At 32.4% G+C, this 20,627-nt stretch overlaps 2 protein-coding genes across 4 annotated transcripts in view; one reads left to right on the top strand and one right to left on the bottom strand.

The window, feature by feature from the left end:
- The window catches only part of LOC140441358 (fasciclin-1-like), a 43,688-nt gene extending 28,533 nt beyond the window's left edge, over positions 1-15,155 (bottom strand). Inside the window, exons 1-3 of one of the 2 annotated variants that reach the window (XM_072532027.1) lie at positions 14,948-15,155; positions 13,613-14,567; positions 10,283-10,434 (exon numbers count right to left, since the gene is read on the bottom strand). In XM_072532027.1, the coding sequence (XP_072388128.1) occupies positions 10,283-10,434; positions 13,613-13,677 (217 nt within the window). In that variant the 5' untranslated portion in view covers positions 13,678-14,567; positions 14,948-15,155. The remainder of the gene's footprint in view (positions 1-10,282; positions 10,435-13,612; positions 14,568-14,947) is intronic. The other variant, XM_072532028.1, reaches the window with a different exon arrangement.
- The window catches only part of LOC140441359 (TBC1 domain family member 1-like), a 515,776-nt gene that overhangs the window by 306,688 nt on the left and 188,461 nt on the right, over positions 1-20,627 (top strand). The gene's annotated exons all lie outside the window — the stretch shown is intronic.

Below are 20,627 nucleotides of genomic sequence, written 5' to 3'. Positions count from 1 at the left end.
TATCTTTGTTCTCAGTACAAGTTTAATTCCATAGATGCAGAGACGTCAAAATTGCGAGGTATACGATTATCTGGTCGATTAAGAGAAAGCGTTTGATCGAGTATAGCACGCCAAGATAATGCAAATACTAAAAGAAGCAGATCAGATAGCAACCAAGATCTAAAACTAATTAGAAACCTTTACTGGAATCAGACCACAAATCTTAGAGTTGCAGGTGAACATGCCAAATATGTAAAAATCCTGCGTGGAGTGAGGCAAGGCTGTATTTTGTCCCATCTAATCTTAATTCTTTATTTTTAAAAAATATTTGTCGAAGCTTTGCACGAAACTGAAAAAGGCATTCTACTAAACGAGTATCGGCTAAACAACATCAGATATGCAGGTGACACCATAGCATTTGCGGACAACCTACACGTTCTTAAGAACAAAATCACGTATTACAATCAACAATATGGATTTAATATAAACTTAAAGACGACCAAGCTTATGATAATTAGCAAGCAAAAGATAACGGAAGGTTAACTCTACGTCAACCAAACCCCAGTAGAAAGTCTTTCTTCAAGATCCAAACCTCTCTCCTTTTTTATTTAAATTAACAAACCCGCAGGGGGCAGTTATTATTACTACAATCTGATCACAACATATAATTAATGTATTGCTCTGTTTTAACTTAAATTACTGCAGGGGTATATAAACTAAGAACTCTTTCAGTAGTATTCCTTAGGTACTAACGAACTTATAAATACACTGAGCCGCACAATGCTTTACTTTTAAAACTCATTACATCACCAACTCAAAAGGTTTCCTTCTCTTGAGTCTTCTTGTAGGATTTGTGTTATCGAGAAGCTAGATGGACTGGATGTTCAGGTGTTGATGAAGTCTCTGCTCGTGAATTTTGGCAAATTTGATTATAGTTTGGCCCACAGTCTACATCCCTAAACCCCTAGGTAGCGGGAAGCATTTACAATATTCCAGCACTTTGTTTTAAAATCTTTGTATAACTATTATAATATTGCTTTGATTAGTACAACCCAGAGGTGAATACTATATGTCTATTTAATAATCTGTTGATACAAAAGTAATTTATTAAATATTGACAACTAGGGTTTTCTAACAAGCAGCCAGTACATTTTTATGTATTTGATTTCCATTTCTTCCCTTTTGTTTTTGACATGTGCTCTCCATGGAAGTCCAGCATTCAGTTTAATATCCAAATACTTTGCAGTGTTAGCAAATGGTATATGGGCATTCTTGATTCTAATTGTTATATATTGCTGTTTTTTTGTGAAATTTACGTTTAGGTGAACAGATTTTGTTTCATTTAACTTAATTCACTATATATTTGTCCAATTATTTATTTGGTCAATTAATGCTTGTAATTTTCTTTCTGCATCATTGTGATGTCCTATAGCTGAGAGTTTGGCAGAAGGGAAAATATGGCAGTGTTATCAGCAAAGGTAGCAGTTGTGTTGTTTTCTGAAACAGGAATGTCGCTTATGTATATGTGGTACCGTACCGGGCCGAGTACGCTTACTTGTGGCATTCCTGCTTTAATTTCTTTGAGGTTTAAATTTTCTTGTTTTATTCTAAATACTCTATTTATATCTTATTCTAATAACAGTGATTTTTTAGTGTTAATTTCAATTTGTGCACAAGCCCTTCATGCCGTACATTGTCGAATGTATCTAGGAAGATGATAGAGAATACTTCTTTTTCTATTGCATTTTTATTACATCAGTTATTCGATGGACTTGGTCGATAGTTGATTTCTTTTCTCTAAATCGAAATGGTCGGTTTGTATCAATTTCCTTTCCTCTATGATAGGTTTTATTCTTTTAAGCCTCACTCTTGGTATAACGTCTTTTCCGAACTTTTTTATGGTGTTGAATCGTGGACATTAAACGCAGAAGATTGGAAGTGTGTGAGATGTGGCTATATTGAAGAATACGTAAGATACTGTGGATTGACCGAGTCACAAATAACGAGGTCCTCAGAAGAATGAAGAAGAATCGAGAAGTACTGACCACCATCAAATCTCGAAAGTTACAATACTTTGGACACATTATGCGAACTGGATCCATATATGCCCTCCTATAAGCCATTTTTCAAGAAAAAATATATTTGGAAAGTTAGGCACAGGAAGCAGAAGAACATCCTGTTGTGTTGATATTGTTGGTATATTATTCTGGTAGGCTTTGTTACATACAACGAAATACGAAAATTGTAGTTTAAATTGTTTTTTAATATGTCAAAAACCATAAATTGCAAAAATAAGCAGAAAATTGGAGCAAAAAAAATATATTGCAAATCACCCATGTTTCACATACCACCATAAAATGTCAAAAATACGAAATAAAAACTTAAAATAAAGTATGGCCACCACGTTGGTTTATCACAGCTCTACATCTACTGTTCATGCTCCGAATCACATTGTTAATGTCTGCTTGAGGTAGTTGTGTCCATTGTTCTCTCAGAAGCTCTTTTAATTAAAACTCATTTTAGATATTGCCAATATGTGGAGTAATTCTACGTTGGAGCATGTCCCATACATGCCCAATGGGATTTAAGTCCGGTGATTGTGCTGGCCAAGGCTATACATCAATATTCTCATTATCCAACCAGTTTGGTACTATTGTACCACAATTGTGCAACACTTTAAAAATGTTTTTTTAACAGTGTTTTTTTAACAGTAATTTTTAAAGTGTAATTGCAACTTCAGTATATCATGTTATTTAACGTTGTTGTTTCTGCCACGAATCTTACATTCGGGTAAGTTTTTTTTTTATAGTTTTTTATAGCCTTTTTTTGGCACCATTCAAACTGTTACAACATAGTAATTTTCTTTGTAGACCTTGATAAAGGTGGCAAAAAACCACCGAAAGCTTGGATTCAGAATAAATAGTACGCCTTAGCAAAGCTCTGTTTTTATTGACTACCACACCCAAAAAGAAAAAAGTATTTACATATATTTTTTCCAAACTAGTCAAAAAATTTTGGACTACTTTTTCTTATATATATAGATATATATATATATATATATATATATATATATATATATATATATATATATATATATATATATATAGAAATGTAACCATTATCTCCCAGACTATTAACATTATTGTTCGTTGAACTCCAAGGAATAGCAAGCTCAGCAATTGCAAACCAAGGGACAATAAACTTGATTTTTCAATTTTATATTTTAAATATTCCATTATCATTCTCTGATCAATGCGTATCATTTTGTAATTAAGAATTTTTATTGTTTAATTTTTGAAGTAAAAACTTAGTTGTACTATTTTAAAAAATAAAATCTTTTTAAAAGATATTTTGAAAGTGCGTAAATTTATCTGGCGCTGCGAACAGGATACAGCTCGTACAAGAAACATAAGCAGTTTCCTTGGTCAACGAAGTTGTTAGACGAGAAATCCGAACCGGAAAAGAAAAGATTATGTGCAGGACATCCCAACAGATCATCCTACTGTAAGTACATTTTCCTTTTCATTCCTATTTTTGATTTATGAGCACTTTCATTGATATTTCGCAAGACTCTGTTAATAATTTAAATACTTTGCTTGAAAATCTCACATTGAATACTGAAATTGATTCTAACACCCGTATTAACGCCGATCCCGATTTTACTCAACAAATCCCTACTATTATTATCACAGAAGTTGAAATGCCGTTTCTAAATGCCGATATTACTAGCCTATGTGCTACATTGCCGGAATTTTCCACCGGAGATAATTTATCTGCCTTTTTAAAATCGGTCGATAACTTGATTACATTCCTGGTAGGCCAACAGCTTACAGCTTCGCAAGAATTTATCTTAAACTCTAACATTATTGCTCGTATCAAAGGCGAACCGCGGGATTTTCTTAATTATTCAAACAAAACAGCTTGGGCTGACGTAAGGCCAGCGCTTTTAGCTAAGTACGGAGACAGACGCTCCGAAGATATTCTAGTTACTCAACTTTCTACGACTGTCCAGAAAAATCACGAATCTTATGATCAATACCACCAGAGAATTACAAGAAATTTAAACGATTTATTACAGCATACAACTCTAAATGATAACGTTGAAACTGTTAATTTTAAGACTCCCTATTTTAAAGATATAGCCTTAAAAACATTTTGCACAGGTATTACTGAACCATATGCCGAATATTTGTCGCATTTTACAATAACTTCGCTTGAACAAGCGCTCCAAAAATGTATAGTTTATGACAATCACAAATCTCAACAGAAATATATGAATTATTTAAAGACGCAACAAAATAACAAACCATTTTTACCAAAACAAAAACCTGCTAATACAAACCAGACATTTTTTAACAATAACCCAAATCCCACAAGAAATGTTTTTCAACCAAACTCTAACTTTTATCCGAGACAACCAAACTTCAACTCTTATCAGAGACAACTAAACTCCAACTCTTATCAGAGACAACCAAACTTCAACTTTAATCCGAGACAAAACTTTTCTCAAGCGAATTCTAACTTAACATCAAGAAACAATGCCCATCAGAATACAAATTTTGCTACTAGGCCAAACGCCAATGCAACTCCTAACTCTAATTTTAATTCTTTTAGAAATAATCCACAAAATAATAACAATTTCAATAGACAAATCCGAAATCCCCAACCTGAAAGATATGATGCTACCCCAATGACTCAGGTACAGACTATCGCCACAAGAAATGAACCCATGGATTTGGATGCGTCCACTATTAGACGTACGCATCATTTTAACATTAATGCAAACTCAGATGAAAATTTCGAATACACCCCTGAAAATTTCGAATACGCCCCTGAATATTTCGAAGTTAATGACAATGACTATCCCCAAGAATTAATTGAAGAAACTTCTCAGGATTTTCTCGAGGATCCAACAGACGAAGATCCTCCACCAATATCGATCTAAGTAATCTCCAAGCTAACCCCCGACTACCGTTCTTCTTCTTACCTGATTCAAATATTAAAGTATTAATCGACACTGGTGGCACCCACACAGTTGTCTCACCAAAAGTTTTAAAATATTTTGATCCCTCACATATTTACGAAAAACCCTTCACACTGACATCCATGAAAACAACCCAAAATTATTTACTAAACATAAAAACACCTCTACTACAAGTCTATAATATTTACGAACCCATAAATGCTCGAATCGCTGATTGGAGCGAAGATTTCGATATTCTTTTAGGAAACTCTGAGCTTGAACGTTTTAAAGCCGTAATTAATTATAAAACTAAAATACTAAACTTAACCACTCACAATGTCGAAATTAATTTCTATACTTTATACAATAAAATACCCGTTGACATACAACGAGGACAAGTCTTTATTCACGCCACAGAAATTGCAAATTTACAAATACCTAACTCAATCCACAATGTAAGTGACGGATTTTTAGAAAACATTATACTCCAAAAACCTATGCAATTAGACACTTTACACGTCGAAACTCTAGACAATTATGAAATTTCACCTCCTCCGACCGAATTTCACGAACCAGCAATAAGAACAGAACACCTAAACGAAGAAGAAAGAAGTAAAATCATAAAACTTTGTAAAAAATACAAAGATATTTTTTACGATGATTCAAAGAATTTAACTTTCACATCTGCTGTGAAACACGAAATAAAAACCAAGGACGAATCACCCATTTATGTTAGAGGCTACAGACATCCAAAATCTATGCAAGAAGAGATCACTCGACAAGTAAACAAACTTTTGGACAACAAAATAATCCGAAATTCAATTTCGCCATACTCAGCACCTGTATGGATTGTTCCCAAGAAACCTGACGCCTCAGGAAAACGGAAATTCCGTATGGTGATTGATTATAGAAAACTCAATGAGAATACTATTGGAGATAAATATCCTTTACCAAAAATTGATGAAATCCTTGACAATCTCGGAAAAGCTACATACTTCACTACCCTAGATCTCGCTCAAGGCTTCCACCAAATAGAAGTTCACCCAAACTCTATTCACAAAACAGCATTTTCAGTACCCCACGGCTACTTCGAATTTTTACGAATGCCTTTTGGACTAAAAAATAGTCCTGCCACTTTCGAAAGATTAATGGACAACATCTTAAGACCCTTCCTACACAGATTTTGCTTTGTTTATATGGATGACGTTATAGTCTTCTCAAAATCTTTACAAGATCACTTGGTCCACATCTCCACAATCTTTGACACATTTCGAAAAAACAGTCTCAAGGTCCAACTAGATAAATCTGAATTTCTGACTAAAGAAGTTGCCTTCCTAGGTCACATAGTTACTCCCGAAGGTATAAAACCAAACCCCAGTAAGATCGAAGCTATCCAAAAATACCCTTTACCCAAGACTGTCAAAGAAATAAAATCCTTTTTAGGTCTCATTGGCTTCTACAGGCGTTTTTGTAAAAACTTTGCAAAGATCACCTCTCCATTTACAAGATGCACACGAAAAGATGTAATCATTGACCCCACTAATCCAGAATTTTTAGAATGTTTTGAAAAATGTAAACAGTTACTAACCAACGCCCCGATTCTCCAATATCCCGACTTTTCTAAACCATTTGTATTGACCACTGATGCATCTAATGTCGCTATTGGATCAGTGTTATCTCAGAATAATCAGCCAATCACCTACTACTCTCGCACACTAAATACTGCAGAGCAGAACTACTCCACAATCGAAAAAGAATTACTTGCCATGGTAGATTCTTGTAAACACTTCCGCCCATATCTTTATGGCCAACATTTTATCATTGAAACCAATCACAACCCACTCGTTTGGATTAATAAAATCAAAGACTCTTGCTCAAGATTATCTCGCCAAAGGATTAAACTTGAGGAATTTCAATTTAAAGTCCGATATAAAAAAGGAAAAGAAAATCAAGTAGCCGACGCTCTTAGCCGAGTTCAAATAAACGCCTTAAGCACTAGTTCAAACTCTGCTGAACCACCGGATATTAATGACCAATTTGACGTCGATGAATTCTTAAACGACTTTGACAAAAACCAAAACCTAACGGACGAAAACACGCAACACACCTCTGTCGAAAATCCCATAACAGGAATAGAAATATCAGAAGAACCAATCAACTTGTCATCCAACCAAATTATATTTGAACCTCACTCTGACGAATACAAAATGACTTATAAGAAAATTTTTAACAAACACCGTCATACAGTAACTATCACTGATGATTGGAAAAACGAATTACCAGAAACCTTCCAACATTATTTACTTAGGCCCAACCAAAAATTTGCTATAAAAATACCACACGAATTCCGACCATTCATATGTAACTATTTTAAAGAAAACATAAATTCCACAGTCAAAACAATATTTTGCAACAAACTATTACAAGACATCGAAGACGAAACACAACAGTTAGAATATATCAGAAAATACCACACTGATAACCATAATGGAATAGTAGAAACTTATAAGCATCTGAGACATAAATTTTACTGGCCTTCTATGCAGACTACAATCTCAAACTTTATCAACTCGTGTGAAATATGCTTACAAAACAAGTACGAAAGACACCCTTACAAACCGCCACAATTAGGACCACTTTTGGGACAAAAACCGTTCCACATATTACACATAGACATATTTCATTGTAACAAAAATCTTTATCTGACCATTGTAGATTCATTCTCCAAGTACGCTCAATGTTATAAACTACCTGACAAAACCTCGATCTCTATTCTGAGTAAACTAAGACACTACTTCTCTCATCATAACTATCCCCAAAAAATTGTTTGCGACCCAGGCACAGAATTCAATTCTGCAGTCATTAAAGAATTCTTAAACCTTCATAAAATAGAAATACATTTTACTACTGCCAACAACTCATCTTCTAATTCACCCGTAGAACGCTTCCACTCCACACTTATTAAAAAACTTCGCACCTTGCGTGCACAAAACCCTAACTATTCTCTAGACGACGTATTCACACATGCCGTTTTAATCTACAACCAATCTATTTACAGTGCTACCAATTATTCTCCTTTCTCAATCCTTTACGGTCCATACGCCGAAGAAATACATTTCGATTTCGACCTTCCAGTGTACGAAACATACAACCAAAACCACAAAGACGAATTACAACCATTCATCCAAGAACTTTATAATAAACAAAAAGAAAAAAGACAACACGCTTTAGACAAACATAATGAAAACGCCGAAGAAATACCCGAAGTCGATCTTTCACAACCTCTGTATGTATCTAAGAAAAAACACAAACCCAAATTACAAGCCCCTTACTCCACAATGCATCCCGACAAACAAGAAAAGACTAAAATAACCGGAAAGACAGATAAACAAAATAAAACTAGCACCCACCTTAAATTTGTAAAACGAACCAGGAAACATGTAGACAAAAATATTTCAAACAAAATCTCCTTTCAGGATATCCCTGTCCCTGGGACATCCACTCAAAATACTGGAAGTTCCCAATAATGGATACTTCGCCGAAGATATTGGCAAATCTCACGAAATTTCTCACTACCACAGACACTTTCTTCACATTGATTTAGAAAAACTAGAAGAAATCCTAAACATTAGCCCATTATACTATTTTAAAGACAACCTAAAAAGAGGACCGCTTTCGACATTATACACTCAATACAAACATTTACAACAACAAGCACAAGATGACCTACACAAAATTACACGTAAAAGAACGCAAAAAAGAGGACTTTTCAACTTTCTAGGTACAGCTATAAAATACATTACAGGAAACCCAGATGACTCAGATCTAGACCTTCTAAAAACTCATATTACCGCTATAGAAATGAAACAAAACGAGATAATTAAAACGCTTAATAATCAGATCTCGTATGGGCAAGCCAGCGATACGAGGTTCGAAAAACTCTTGATAAATTTAAATAAAAATAATGCTTTGCTTACGTCCACTATTAACAAGCTGTCAGTTGACCTCGACGGATATGTCGCACTACAGAACGAAATATTAAACCTTTAAAACATTTATGAATTTTTGATGAAATTAATCAGAACCATCTCCTTATCTCATCTAGATATCTCCAATATTGAATTGTTTACATTAAAGGAACTTGAAACTCTTGAAGCCGATCTCTTAAAAATTTATCCCAGAAATTCTTTATTAGTAAATGACGAACACCCATATGAATTAGTTGAACTTTCCAAAACATTAGTTTGTGTCACACAGCGAACCATGCTCATAATAATCAAAATTCCTATCCTCTACGAACAATCCCACAACACATTTAAAATTTATCCTATTCCAAATGCAGACCATATTATGATTCTTCCACCAGCACATTATCATTCCAATAATAAATGGTTCGAGACCTGCACGAGACAAGCTGAGAACATGATATGCACAAAACCAGTAAGATCCCAATGTACTATACCAAATGTCAAGAATTGCACCAAAAGTATAGCCAAAGAAAATTTCTTCCAAGAAACCAACAATGCGATACTATTGGGAATAGTAGAACCAATAAATATTAGAGAACAAACTATTAAATCCAGCAGCATCCTTACCACAAATGAATCCATTACCATAGATGGCATCAAATTCAACAGAAAGTCAAATCAAGAAATCCACGTACCAGATATCATACCCATGGAACTTATTGCAAACCACGAAATCATAATCGAAAAATTGAGGATCCCAGAAACGCATGGACAAATTCAACCTATCGAGATGACCGCTAATTTACCGCAACTTTCCACTGGAGTCAGCATCACTGCACTAATAATCATCTTATTTGTGTCATCGACCCTAACAATATTCCTACTGAAGAAAAGAAAACGTATTTCCAAGATCCTTTTCGGACCTAAGCTAGACACAGCCCAAATCCAAATTTTAGAAGAACTAGTAGCAGAAGTATCAAGAACTTCGAGGACGAAGTCAAATCTCACCGAGGGAGAAGAAATGTAACCATTAGCTCCCAGACTATTAACATTATTGTTCGTTGAACTCCAAGTAATAGCAAGCTCAGCAATTGCAAACCAAGGGACAATAAACTTGATTTTTCAATTTTATATTTTAATTATTCCATTATCATTCTCTGATCAATGCGTTTCATTTTGTAATTAAGAATTTTTATTGTTTAATTTTTGAAGTAAAAACTTAGTTGTACTATTTTAAAAAATAAAATCTTTTTTAAAAGATATTTTGAAAGTGCGTAAATTTATCTATATATATATTTATATATATTATGATATACTCGTATACTACTTGTGATGTAACAAGTGTGTGAACCGATTTGTCTGAATTTATTACCTTCTGAATGTCGAAATGCTAAATTTTCTGGAACAAAGACTGTCAGCTGTTCATAATGTAGATTAAGTTTTGCTGCTCTATTGGTATGAATGAGTTGATTAAATTCTGAATATATCGGCTCTTGTTGAATCTTTTGGTAAATGGTCTTATATCTACGATAAATGTATTGTAAGAAGTAAGTAAGTAGGTAGTAGTATATATACAGGGATGAGTGCCTTAAGAACCGGCAAAATAACGCAAAAGATAGAAAACATAATACGTTGTGAAATAAAAAGAGATGCAAGTAGTCGAGGTGAGAAATTGTCGATATAAACCTATAATTTACTTTACATTACATTAGATCTATCGAAAGTTTCCCACCTTTAGACGTTAGCTTATGAGCTGGTTGACTTCAGTCATAGTAATACGTATCACGTAATGTGAGTAAAAACAGTTTAAGTATGAGTATGTTTTTATCCAAAATTAAAGTACTGATCAATAATAAACTGTGATTTGAGACGTCGCATACACTCTTCTCAATACAGAATTATCATAGCTTGTTATTCTGTATTCGTCAACACAGAATTAATTATCAAATTACTACTAATTAAAGTGTTTACTTAAGCTTTGCTTTATTGCCTTCAATCAGTTTTTACATTATGCGAAATTTAAAAAATTTTAATGTTCGAGGTCATACTTGTAATATTATGACTGAAGTCAACTAGCTTATAAGCTAACGTCTAAAGTTGGGAAACTATCGATAGTCCTAATGTAATGTAATGTCAATTAGAGGTTTCTTTCTATCGATAATTTCCCACCTCTACTACTTTCATCTCTTTTTATTTCACAACGTATTATGTTTTCTATCTTTTGCGTTATTTTGCCGGTTCTTAATGCACTCATCACTGTATATATATATATATATATATATATATATATATATATATATATATATATATATATATATATATATAAATATATATATATATATATATAAATATATATATATATATATATATATATATATATATATATATTTATATATATATATATATTATATATATATATATATATATATATATAAATATATATATATATATAAAAAATAAAGTAAACCATAAATTCATTATTAGCTAAATAAACAACATTATTAGAAATTCCCGAAACATGTCGATTTTTGATTTTAATTTATTATGTATTCAAATTATATATATATATATATATATATATATATATATATATATATATATATATATGTATATATTTGTAGAACTGATAGTCAGACATTTTGAAGATACCCTAGAAGACCACATAACTTTACAAAACTACAAGATATCGACAGTTTATGCCAATTCCTATAAATACGAGAAGCAAAACTGAGAGAAATAAAAATAAGAAGATCGCAAGAAAATTATACACAACGCGAAAATCAAGAATATAGAGATAGAGGACAAAACTTTAGGACAGATAACACAAAAAGAGAATTTATTCCCAGAAGGGAAAACGAAAATAGAGACAACGGAAGAGGAAATTATGAACAAAGAAATCGGCAATGGAACGAGGACAGATATCGAGAAAACCAAACAGGAAAATCGTGGAAACCGATACGGGTCCAACAAACCAAGAGAAAATAGAAGAGAGATCCACAACACACAAATAGAAGAATATGAGGGCGAAAGACAGAGCGACGGAAGAAGGAGCACAGAAGAACAGCAAGCGTCTTTTCACGAAGGCGCTCACTAGATATAAAAAAACAAACAGGAATTTTTTGTCACCCGAAGGAATTTATTAAATTGACAGCAAATAGTGATAAAAGAAGTGGAGTAAATTTAAAGTTTGTAGATGGTTTTATCAACGGGAAATTAAAATTATGATAGACACCGGTTTGGAAATTACATTGACCAACGAAAAATTAATAGAAGAGGTTAATTTAACAAATTTAATTTACATTGTAATAAAAACAGTGGAGAATTGAGACTATGTTTGGATGCCCGGAATATAAATCAACACACGGTACCTCAATATGAGTCACCTCCCAACATTGAGGCTATTTTTGGAAGAATTACGGGGTCACACATTTTTTCTAAAATTAATTTAAAACATAGTTTTTGGTTGATACCGTTAGCAGAAAAATGTAGAAACTACACCGCGGTTTCAATCGATGGTATTGTGTACCGAGTTAAAGTAGTACCTTTTGGTTTACAAAGTGCTTGTGCAGCACTGGTAAGAGCTCTACATACAATTTTAAATAGGTATGAAGATTTCATAGTCCACTACATCGACGACTTACTAATTTTTTCACAAAATACACAGAGTTATTTGAAACACATAAAAATAATCCTGGAAAAGTTGAACAATGATACCTGATAATATCCGTCAATTACAAGACAGAATTAGATAAGAAATACAGAACATAACACCCGGTATGCTACAGAATGCTCAACATTCAGTTGGCATTTAACTTTCCTACTGTTTGGATGTAGTAAAACTCGTTCGAGTAGGGACTTTCGTTCCCAGTTGGCAATCTAATAGGATCGGCATTCTGCCATACAATTTAATACCTTTAAATATGGTTTCATCCATTTAAACTCAACCACGGTTTGGTTCCGAGGCTATTTAGCAAGTACTAAAAAAGTTCACTGAAGATGGACTAATAAGTCCGAAAACATTTTGAACGTAATTCTTTTGGATTTTTAAAATTTAATTTTTAATTAAATATATCTATTACAACAGAAGTGTTTTACTTCAATGTTAGAGTTCATTAATTTATAATTAAGTGTAGCAGAGAATCCTTAAATAAATTCAAGGAAAATTGCAGCTTTTACAGACATTTCTAAGAGGTCTCTTACGTTTATTAAAAACAGAGAAATATCATTCGTATAATATTCACAACATCATTATTTACAAAAATATATAAATTATTGCTGACCTATGTTCAGCAGTAGACATAGACGCTAGAAGATGATGATAAATAGAGCTTATATATGTAAGCTGTTCAACTAATTACTTGACTTGCATATAAAAAGCTACTACTTAACTTTAGGACAATAGTGATACATATTGCGGTTAACAAAATTTCATTGTCTATTTAATTTTGGTAGAAAAAATATGTTTGTATTTAAAAACAAATAGATGACGACATCACAGTTGCTTTTATTGAAAATAAAATCAAACCCAAATTAAAAATCGACCTGTCTCGGGTGAAATACTTCTGAAATTTTAAGGGTGGTGAGTATTTATGGTGAGTTTAATGTATTTAAATGTTTAGGGATAACTGGAAATGTTGATGTACTTTTCAAAAAAACATGCTGACATAAATGATAACAGAAAAAATATTTAAAAATTTCTTACCTTTGACACGTAACATTTATTATAAGTATACGAAAAAAACACACTGCCAAAACAAAATAGTTCATTTTTACTAAATAATTAGTTTATTTGAAGTCACCGTAGTTTTGATTAATTCACAATGTTGATATTATTGTATCGTGATTTGGACAAGGTTATGACCGATACGATGTTGACTGTATTTCATATTACATTTCTTGATAATAATAGCCATTGATCCACTTATGAAAATAATGTTTTCTGGTTTACAAATTTTAATTAATATATTTAAAGGAATTTACACACTACATTGGTATTTTAATCAATATTACAAATTTGCTGTAACAGATTGTTTAGTAAATATATCTACATAAATTAGTTTATTAAATATACTTGCACGTTTTGTCGTTTTCATAATTTGCATAAAGGTGAGTTTACACATGCATGATTTTAGTGGCGCCAGTGGTCGTGCCATGTACAAAAACAGAAATAATAACACGTTATTTTTCAAATTTTGATACTCTCCTGGTTTATGTGAAGCCACATCCGCTCTTCTCGCTGATGATAACTTGCTGAGACAGAGGGCAAAGATCATGGATTTTCTGGAAATGCTATGTTACCCGTTGACTTATAATATATGTGAGTGTATGTATGTCATCGATTTCTAATCAACTGTTTCTGACAGCTTCTTCAACAAACAAGCCACCGAACTGCCAAAAAAAACTCATTGTCCTTTTCTCGACGAGGTTCCTCATCTAATTTTTGAGCAAATTCCTGTAATCCTTGTAAAATTCTCTCGGTACTACTTGCTCTTTTGCTAACTCTCTTTATTATGTATTATGATAGTTTAAGTTAATTTTTGACAGACTGGTTTTATGGCCACAGATAACTTAGTTCAAGAAGTTGATAATACCTTTTCGATAATCGTAGACTGCATATGTTCTATAGAATCATTAACTTTCGATTGTGATCCAATCTCCTAAAAATAAGAAACAATAATAAAAAATCATTTTAGTTGAAAATTATTCATAAAATAAAGTCAAGTAATTTAATTTAATATTTTCAGATACCAAACTCAAAAAATAATGCAAAATGGTATTGAAGCAATTTAGTTTATTATTTTCAGATACTAAACTCTGAAAATTAATGCAAAATATTAACACGTGCAATATTTAATTTACTGGCGTGCCAATTCGTATTGGCGCCATGAATGTGTAAACTCGCCTTGATAGATTCGATCATTAGCTTAAAAACATTTCAATTTAGTTGGTTTGTTATAAATTACAAAACAATAAAGGACAATTACGTTTGGTTAAATTTAAAATGGATTTGAAAAACTAGACTGGTAATAATACTTACATAAAACATTTTATGGTAGAGTTAGTGTTAATGTAAATTGATTGATTTTTTTGTATACCTTGGCACTATCGAATAATACATCGGATATTTTTTACCGGTAAGCATATTATCTTCTTTAACAAACGAATAGGTACGTCAAAATAATCTTATTATGTTAACATTATATTAAAAAAATTGTCCTGTCTGACTAGTTGTATGACTGAGTAGGTTGACAAAAACAGTAGTAATAAAACATGTATTATATAAAACTCATGTTATATTGATAAACAGATCGAACAATAATATTAGGCAACATATAATACCGCTATTTAATTTAAACTGACGTCCTTTAAAAACGAGCGGTACATGACGATTACTAGGAAAGTGAATTAAGTAAGCACTTTTGTAGTAGTGAATATTTTCTATTTACTGGTGAAACTAGATGCAGTTTCCCAGGTGTTCAGTTGTGTACCCCGGAGGTAAAGGACACTCTACTTTCTGGCTCTACACATAGGTAAACCATACTATGTCCAGAGACAATTTTACGGCAAGTTACCCGGCAAGTTTTGACGTGACAACGTTTTAAATTAGGTTGTGGCTCGGAGTCACTCATGAAAAAGTGTAACGCCCGCTCACGTCTGTTACGATGAGTCACCGAACGAGAGAGAGGCCCGCCGGACCGGCGAATGCCTTGCGTCTCTCTCCCACTCAAACATGATCGGTCCGCTGCGCGCGCAGCACTAGAGAATTAGGCGCGTTGAATCGGTGCGTGCTTGTGTCTCTGTCTTTCTCGAGCGTTCTTGGCGTTGGAAAACCGAGAAAGCGTCATAATACAAGTTCACACGTGTGGTTAAAGTATCGTCAGCTGTATCTGTAGTGAAAATGTGGAGTGCTTAGATTCGTCATTTTCAACAACTACAACAATAAAGGTAAATAATTGTACACTAATATGTATTCTTATTTTTATTCAATTCCTTGTTCCTATTGTGCAATTTAATAATATTCATATCAATGAATATTCTACCGAGAAAAAACGTTGTCACGTAAAATCTTCGCCCGTAAAACCGACTTTACAGGCAACCGATTTTTTTTTAATAAACACCAAGTCCACTTCCAGTCAGAGGTAAACAACACCATGTGGACTTGGTGTTGTTTACCTCTACTATATGTGTGCACCGTCATTTACCATCCGGACATAGTGTTATGTACTCTTGTACACTTCCCGTCATATAAAAATGGTACACTTTTTTTCCCAATGTAAACCAGTGTTCAGACCAGAGATATATAAGAGAGCCTCTCTTACATATCTCTGGTTCAGACTGGAGACAATGGTTCGTGATACAATTCATTGTTGCCATCACATATAACGGAATTGCACTAAATCTAAATAAAAAAATAACGTTTAAAAATGTGATTAGATAAATATTATTTTTATTATTAACAACAAAAAACGGTATCTAATAAATTTAATAACCAGAAAGACGGTTGAGTTAATGTCCAAAATGTTTGAAGAATTTTTTAATAATGGAGATATGACAAAACACTATTATTTCAACAGTTTCGAATTGTAATACATATATTTAAATTCCACACTTGTTCACTGTAAAAGTTATTCTTTTTGTATTAATTTCAAACAAAATTTTTAATTTTTTCAGTGTGTTTCATTTGTTCTAGTATGCCACAACTCAATACAGTTTTGTGCTACACTTTACGAGAACCGATTGACAGCTCTTGATTTGAAATTAAACATAATAATTTAAAGTCATGTCTGAATTTTTTTATTTTTTAACATTATTTTTGAATTAAAATATTTTCATAAATTATAATAAAACACGATTCAAGTCCTTCTTTTAGCTGGTTTGATATAATATATTCGTTATAAGAAAGATATTTTAATAATATTAATTATATAATATATAATATATATATATATATATATATATATATATATATATATATATATATATATATATATATATAGTAAACTCTTAAATATTGGGGAAATCTGCAAGAAAGACTCTAATGAGTATCAATTGTTTCGTCGAACGTTTTCGCCAAAGAGAATTAATTTGGCTTCTTCAGGGCTGAAAGAGAATAAATTATAATTAGCTACCATATATTATCTATTAAAACATTATTGATCTTACCTTAACTTAGAATTGTAGAGTTAGAATATTAAAAAACTTTGCTAGTAACATAGTGGTGTTTTTTGTTACTATGTGCAAAAAAAGTTTTTTTTTAAGGTTTGAAATGTATGGTAGCTTTGAACTTACCACGCAAAGGTTTATCCAAGGTTAATCGAAAAACGCAATGTAACTACATTTAAAAGGAGGTAATTCTTTGAATTGTCGGCAATAACTAAATTTTTGATTTTTAGAAAGTTTAAAAGTGAGGTTCTGTTTTAGCCAGAACGCAAGCGCTGACAAATTCAGTAGTTCTTATGAATCTTTATGTCGTTAAGGTTCATTGGTAAAAACGAATGAAATTAAATCCCAGTATAGGGAAATATTATTTTGATTTTCTTTATTTAATTATATTCTATTGTTCATGTATTATTATATCTTATTGAGATGTATCTAAGAAAAGCAAGGGAATGTTATCTTTTTAGTTAATGAAAATTAATTATAAAGGTAGGTTAGTTGTTAATGGATATATCAGTCAAGTTAGTTATCTGTGATGTTGTATTGTTCTTGGTTTCTAATTTAAGTAAGAAGTGGTATATATCGCTTAGATTCTGAATGTCACTCTTAACATTAATGGAGAAATCGTTAAGGAAAATATAAGACATTTCAATGAACTCTCTTTTAGATTTATTGTTCTCACGGTGGAGAATTGTAGTGTTCGTATAGTCCATGAGATGACCAGTGGAATGGACATGTTTGGCTAATGCACAACGGTCAGGGTGAAGTCGAGAATCACTTTTGTGTAGTGTAATACGTGATTTTAATAATTGAGATGTTTGACCGATGTAGGAATTGTTGCAAGAGAGACATGGAATGTTGTAGACAATGTTACTAAGCCTATCTATGGGAGTCTTATCTTTTATCTTAGAATAAAGAATAATAATTATTAGGGCTGATCTACAAGCCACATTAAGTTTAATGTTGTTATTATTATTACCAAAGCTATTTTCAACACTTTTCAGAATCCTTGTTAACCCCCGGAGTGATATCTCTGAAATATGGTAATGAAAAATATTTGTTGATAGGAGTATCCGAGACTGGGTTCCCACTTAAGACATCAGGATCAGCATTGTTAGTCGCGAATGAAGGTGAAATATCTGTGTTATGGATAGTATTAAACAAAATCTTATTCACTAATGGTGTTGGATAAGCTTTCGAAATAAAAAGTTTCTGTAGGATTTGTAGGTTTTTTGTATGAAATGAAGGATCTGATAGTTTTATTACTCTATTTTTCATCTGTTTGATTAAGTTGACTTTGGTAGAATTATTATGGTATGAGTGGTAGTTAAGGTATCTACCAGAATGGGTCGGTTTTTGATACCAATCTATTTTAATGTTGTTGTTTTCCCTGATCATCCTTATGTCGAGAAAGGGGACGGACCAATTACCATCTTCCCTCTCTATAGTGAACTGGATGTAGGGGTCATAACCATTAAAAGTATCTAATAGTTCATCTACCTTGTCATTGGGTATAGCCAAAATGATATCATCAACATATTTTTTAATAAATGAAATTTTAAAGGATAGTAAAGGAATGACTGAGTCTAATACATAATCCATAACGTAAGTTGCGATGATAGGAGAAATCTTTGCTCCCATAGGGGTACCGAAAGTTTGTTGATAGAATTTACCATTAAATGAGAAGTAAGTGTTGTTAAAGAGAAATTCGACGATGCTGATGAATCTGTCGTAAGACATGGAACAACAACCTCTAATACGGTCCCAGTTGATCTCTATTGATGTTAAACATATTCCTATTATTCAGAAACGTTCATCTAGGAATATGTTTGACATCAATAGAGATCAACTGGGAAAGTATTAGAGGTTGTTGTTCCATGTCTTACGACAGATTCATCAGCATCGTCGAATTTCTCTTTAACAACACTTACTTCTCATTTAATGGTAAATTCTATCAACAAACTTTCGGTACTCCTATGGGAGCAAAGATTTCTCCTATCATTGCAACTTACGTTATGGATTATGTATTAGACTCAGTCATTCCTTTACTATCCTTTAAAATTCCATTTATTAAAAAATATGTTGATGATATCATTTTGGCTATACCCAATGACAAGGTAGATGAACTATTAGATACTTTTAATGGTTATGACCCCTACATCCAGTTCACTATAGAGAGGGAAGATGGTAATTGGTCCGTCCCCTTTCTCGACATAAGGATGATCAGGAAAAACAACAACATTAAAATAGATTGGTATCAAAAACCGACCCATTCTGGTAGATACCTTAACTATCACTCATACCATAATAATTCTACCAAAGTCAACTTAATCAAACAGATGAAAAATAGAGAAATAAAACTCTCAGATCCTTCATTGCATACAAAAAACCTACAAATCCTACAGAAACTTTTTATTTCAAACGCTTATCCAACATCATTAGTGAATAAGATTTTGTTTAATACTATCCATAACGAAGATATTTCACCTTCCTTCGCGACTAACAATGCTGATCCTGATGTCTTAAGTTTGAACCCAGTCTCGGATACTCCTATCAACAAATATTTTTCATTACCATATTTCAGAGATATCACTCCGGGGTTAACAAGGATTCTGAAAAGTGTTGAAAATAGCTTTGGTAATAATAATAACAACATAAAACTTAATGTGGCTTGTAGATCAGCCCTAACAATTAATAATCTTTATTCTAAGATAAAAGATAAGACTCCCATAGATAGGCTTAGTAACATTGTCTACAACATTCCATGTCTCTCTTGCCACAATTCCTACATCGGTCAAACATCTCAATTATTGAAATCACGTATTACACTACACAAAAGTGATTCTCGACTTCACCCTGACCGTTGTGCATTAGCCAAACATGTCCATTCCACTGGTCATCTCATGGACTATACGAACACTACAATTCTCCACCGTGAGAACAATAAATCTAAAAGAGAGTTCATTGAAATGTCTTATATTTTCCTTAACGATTTCTCCATTAATGTTAAGAGTGACATTTAGAATCTAAGCGATATATACCACTTCTTACTTAAATCAGATACAAAGAACAATACAACATCACAGATAACTAACTTGACTGATATATCCCTTAACAACTAACCTACCTTTATAATTAATTTTCATTAACTAAAAAAGATAACATTCCCTTGCTTTTCTTAGATACATCTCAATAAAATATAATAATACATGAACAATAGAATATAATTAAATAAAGAAAATCAAAATAATATTTCCCTATACTGGGATTTAATTTCATTCGTTTTTACCAATGAACCTTAACGACATAAAGCTTCATAAGAACTACTGAATTTGTCAGCGCTTGCGTTCTGGCTAAAACAGAACCTCACTTTTAAACTTTCTAAAAATCAAAAATTTAGTTATTGCCGACAATTCAAAGAATTACCTCCTTTTAAATGTAGTTACATTGGGTTTTTCGATTAACCTTGGGTAAACCTTTGCGTGGTAAGTTCAAAGCTACCATACATTTCAAACCTTAAAAAAAAACTTTTTTTGCACATAGTAACAAAAAACACCACT

This window comes from Diabrotica undecimpunctata, chromosome 5, assembly GCF_040954645.1.
Source record: "Diabrotica undecimpunctata isolate CICGRU chromosome 5, icDiaUnde3, whole genome shotgun sequence".
Classification (NCBI taxonomy): domain Eukaryota; kingdom Metazoa; phylum Arthropoda; class Insecta; order Coleoptera; family Chrysomelidae; genus Diabrotica; species Diabrotica undecimpunctata.
Note: the sequence above shows the minus strand (reverse complement) of the source record. Positions and strands in the feature narration are given on the sequence as shown.